This window comes from Plasmodium falciparum (genome assembly GCF_000002765.6).
Source record: "Plasmodium falciparum 3D7 genome assembly, chromosome: 5".
Lineage (NCBI taxonomy): Eukaryota > Apicomplexa > Aconoidasida > Haemosporida > Plasmodiidae > Plasmodium > Plasmodium falciparum.
In genome coordinates, this window is record NC_004326.2 from 247,501 (window position 1) to 252,500 (window position 5,000).

Consider the following 5,000-nt stretch of genomic DNA (forward strand, 5'->3'; position numbering starts at 1 on the left):
TATATATATATATATACATATACATATTATTATTCCAACCTTTGAACCTTTGTCCTTAGGTAGAAAATATTCTTTTGTTATATATTATTTTTATGCCAGACATATATACACATAGTCATATATTATAAGGATATATTATCACATAAAGCATGTCATAAATATATATATATATATATATATATATATATATATATATATATATTTATTTATTTATTTATTTATACATATCCTCTTAATTCCTTTTAATTTTACCAAAAACCTTAACTAATTTTTCATTTTCGCTTAGGTACATTTTTATTCTCAATATTTTCTCTCGTGTATATTTGAAGTTTTCATTTTTTTTAATTCTGAATTATTCATTGTTAATTCTTCAGATTTATCATATACATCATTATTATTATATGTAATATCATGACTACGTTCATGGGTACGATCCTGACTACGTTCATGATTACGTTCATGATTACGTTCATGATTACGATCGTGATTACGATCGTGATTACGATCATTATTACGATCATTATTACGATCATTATTACGATCATTATTACGATCATTATTACGATCATAATTCCTATCATAGTTTCTATCATAATTTCTATCATAGGTTCTATCATAATTCCTATCATAGGTTCTATCATAATTCCTATCATAGGTTCTATCATAATTTCTATCATAATTCCTATCATAGGTTCTATCATAATTCCTATCATAGGTTCTATCATAATTCCTATCATAATTCCTATCATAGGTTCTGTCATAATTATAATTACGTTCATAACTACCTTTCTCGTCATAACCATTCCTATTATAGTCGTAGCTACCCTTTCTATCAAAACTATTTACTCTTTCGTAGTTATTCATACGATCATTGTTATACATAAAATCGTCGTGTCTTCTATATCCTCTACGTCCCTTTCCAGCTCTTTTCCTCATACACGGTCTTACAGGTATGGTGAGAAAAAAGAAGATGAAATAATAAATATGGCGAATTATTAATGATCCCCATTTTATTGTAAATTTGGTAGCTCTTTTCAAAAATTCGTATAATATAAATAATAAACAAAATAATATATATAAATGTATTATATTTACAACAGTAAAAAATATTAAGAGAATTATTTTATCGGACAAACTTGGAGGGATAATTCCTCTGACATGTGGATTTATCGTATTAATATGATTTACTAAATTTTCTGAACTATCATTTAATTTATGTACAAACACATCTACATTCTTTTGAATATTATTTTTTAATGTCATAACTTTAGGTTTATTTTCACTTATTAGGTTTGAGAAACAATTTTCTAATATTAATTTTATGTTATTTATTTTTCTTTTAAAAAAATTATAATAATTATATAAAAAACTATTTTCAAATATTTGAATCATACAATTTATGATATAATGATGTCCAAAAAATCTATAACAAATATATATTATATCTATAGTACCTGTTATACATTTTTTTGTTAAGAATATAATTAAATCTATAGTATATAATATATTATTAACAAAAATGGATAGAAACGTTTTCTCTACTATTATAATATATAATGTTTTATATATTTCAAATATTTTCTCAAAATAATTTTTTAAAATTTCATAGGAAATTAAATAATTGTCTTCTTGTCTATATATATTATGATGACTACTATAATCTTCATGATGTACATTTTTTTCATTTCTTTTAACATTATCTTTAGTGTTTTTATTTTCTACAGGAATTTCGTTTTTCTTTCCTTCGCTTTTTTTTATATGATCTTGGAAATTTTTATTATCATTCTTTTTATCTTCATCTATTTTATTTTCCAATTTATTTATAATTCCTTGTAATATTATCATTTCTTTATTTTTCCTATCTATCCTTTCATCACACTTATGATGTATCCCTTTTATTTGTCCTTTACATTTAAGCGCTTTCTCTTTACATAAATTTAATTTCCTTTCACTCTCATTAACTTTTACAATACATTCATTTTTATCCTTTTTATTTGTTATATTACAATTATCTAAATCTTCTTTTATGGTTTTTATTTCTGACATAATGACTTTCTTTTCTTCTTCACAAGACGCCCCATCGTTCTTGTCATCTGTTTGGTGAGGGTCCTTTTTATCTTCTTTATTATCATCTACTTGTTCGGTATCTTTTTTATCTTCTTTGTTTTTATCTATTTGTTCGATATACTTTTTATCTTCTTTATTATCATCTACTTGTTCGGTATCCTTCTTATCTTCTTTATTATCATCTACTTGTTCGGTATCTTTTTTATCTTCTTTATTATCGTCTACTTGTTCGATATCCTTCTTATCTTCTTTATTATCATCTACTTGTTCGATATCCTTCTTATCTTCTTTATTATCGTCTACTTGTTCGATATCCTTCTTATCTTCTTTATTATCATCTACTTGTTCGATATCCTTCTTATCTTCTTTATTATCATCTTTTTGTTCAGTATCCTTGTCGTTTTCATAACCATTGTGTATGTCTTCTTTTTCCACATTACTAATTTGATCATTTCGATTGTCTATTAGTTGGTTTGTATGTTGTTCTTTTTCTTTTTGCTTTTTACTTTCATCTATATCATTTCCTTTTTGTGTTTCTTTATTTCTATCTTGCTCCTGTTTCATATTTTCATGTATGACATTTTGATTTCTTTCATCCAAATGTTCTTTTTTATCAACATAAAGTTGTATATTATCTTTTTCTTGTATAAAAATATTATTATTATTATTATTATCATTTTCAGTATTATGTTTTATCTCTTGTTTTATATTATCCTTTTCATAATAATTTATTTTATTGTTTATATTTTCATCGATGATATCATTATCTTTGTCTTTATAAATTGGAAGTAATTTCATTATATGGTCTTCTCTATTGTTACTATCAATATTTTTATTATTCTCATTATTCTTATTTTCATAATTATTATTATCGTACTTTTCATTTTTTATTTCTTCCTTATTATGTTTTCCATTTTCTTCTTCTTTGTTTATTTTATACTCTTCACAACTAACATATTTTATTATATGAATAAATAAAAACATAATACAGTAACAAGTTAATTTCATTTTTATTCAACAAAAATATCAAACATAATTATAAATACATTTATACTACTGCATTCAAAAAAAATAAAAAAATAAAATAAAATAAAATAAAATAATAAATAAAAAAATATATATATATAAATATATATCTATTTATATTTATATTTATGTATATGCATACCTATGTGAATAAAGATACTTTCAAGGGTCTAATGAAATACATGTATCAATACACAAACGAAATATATTATATTATATATATATATATATATATATATATATAATATGCAAATGTTCTTATTTATGTTTTATTATTTTTCTCCTTTACAAAGAATCCACACAAAAAAAAAAAAAAAAAAAATAATAAAATAAAATAAAATATATAAACTGGCAAATACATGTATATAATATTATATTATATTATATTATATTATATTATATTATATTATATTATATTATATTATATTATATTATATATATATATATATATATTTTTTTTTTTTTTTTTTTTTTTATTTATTTATTTATTTTTTTACATTTGACACCTCTCATATCTTATATTTTTTTTTTTTTCTTTTTCTTCTTTTTAAAAATTAAAAAAGAAAACCAAAAAAATCAACCTTTATTTAAAGATATGTAGATCTTAAACTTTTAATATTTACATATACGTACAGATATATATGTACATATATTAAAAAAAAAAAAAAAAATAATGAAATGATAAAGAGAATTAATCATATCATACAATAATTATATAATATCAAAATTTTAAATGAGCGGGGAATATTTTCACATTTTATATATTTTACGAATAATCATTTTTTATTTTTTTGTGGTTACATATAAATATATATATATATATATATATATAAATTATATTTATATTATATATTTATATATAATTTAACCGTTCAACATTTATATAATATAATCATCAATTTTAATTATTTAAATAAGTACGCATATATTGACCCGTACACTTATTATTTGCTTTATATATATATATATATGCTCAAAAATAATTGTGAGATGGGGACCTTTTTAAAAATATAAAAAAACAAAGAATAATCTTCATTTTATAAGGAATCGCTTGAAGAAATACATGAACCTTATGATTGAAAAGGATATAAAAATATAAAGTATATAAGAATATACAAACATATACATATATACATATATATATGTGAATGATTTGGTTTTATATATATTATACAGTTAATTTTTTTTTTTATACTTATTGTTTTATCTATTTATTAATTCCCTTAATATTATTAAGGGGAATATTTTAATCCCTGTGTTTATAAAAGGATTGCAGACAAAAATTGAAGAGTTCTTTTTACATATATATAATATATATATGTGCGTGTGGGAAGTATAAAATTTGTATTTTTTTAAAAAATATTTTACATAATAAATATATATTAAAAAAAATATATATATAATCACATACATATTTATATATATATATATATATATATATTAAAAAATAAAATTAGAAACTTCCTCCTGTTTGCTGAACCATAGCATCAATAACATCGCCGTCTTCAATTCCTAATTGTTCTGGGGTATTATCTCCGTGTATACGATCTCCGTCATATAAAAAACGAACTACAAAATGAAATAAATAAATAAATAAATAAATATATATATATATATATATATATATATATGTATATATTTTTATGTAGTATAACACAATGTTGGTTTCCCATTTTTAAAAATTTTTTTGTAATCTCTAAACAAATTCATCACATGGCTAGGTCACACATAAATATATATATATATATATATATATATATATATATATATATATTTTTTTTTTTTTTTAATATATATATATTTATTATGTATCTTTTTGCACATACCTGCTTCCATTGATTGACCTAATCTATTACAATATACCTCCATTAATTTTTCTAGTTTAGTTTTCCTTTTTATTTTAAAAA

At 20.5% G+C, this 5,000-nt stretch overlaps 2 protein-coding genes across 2 annotated transcripts in view; both read right to left on the reverse strand.

Moving 5' to 3' along the window:
• Positions 1–300: 300 nt before the first annotated feature.
• Positions 301–3,075, reverse strand: PF3D7_0505700 (conserved Plasmodium membrane protein, unknown function; the record flags this gene model as incomplete). The annotated part of the gene is made up of 1 exon (XM_001351579.1): positions 301–3,075. The coding sequence occupies one exon, from the start codon at positions 3,073–3,075 to the stop codon at positions 301–303; it is 2,775 nt and encodes a 924-aa protein (XP_001351615.1).
• A 1,471-nt stretch (positions 3,076–4,546) lies between these two features.
• The window catches only part of PF3D7_0505800 (small ubiquitin-related modifier), a gene marked incomplete at both ends in the record, with an annotated part of 560 nt that continues 106 nt past the window's right edge, over positions 4,547–5,000 (reverse strand). The window contains 2 exons of the mRNA XM_001351580.1: positions 4,547–4,662; positions 4,920–5,000. The exon at positions 4,920–5,000 is cut by the window's right edge and continues 106 nt beyond it. Coding sequence (XP_001351616.1) covers positions 4,547–4,662; positions 4,920–5,000 — 197 coding nt within the window. The remainder of the gene's footprint in view (positions 4,663–4,919) is intronic.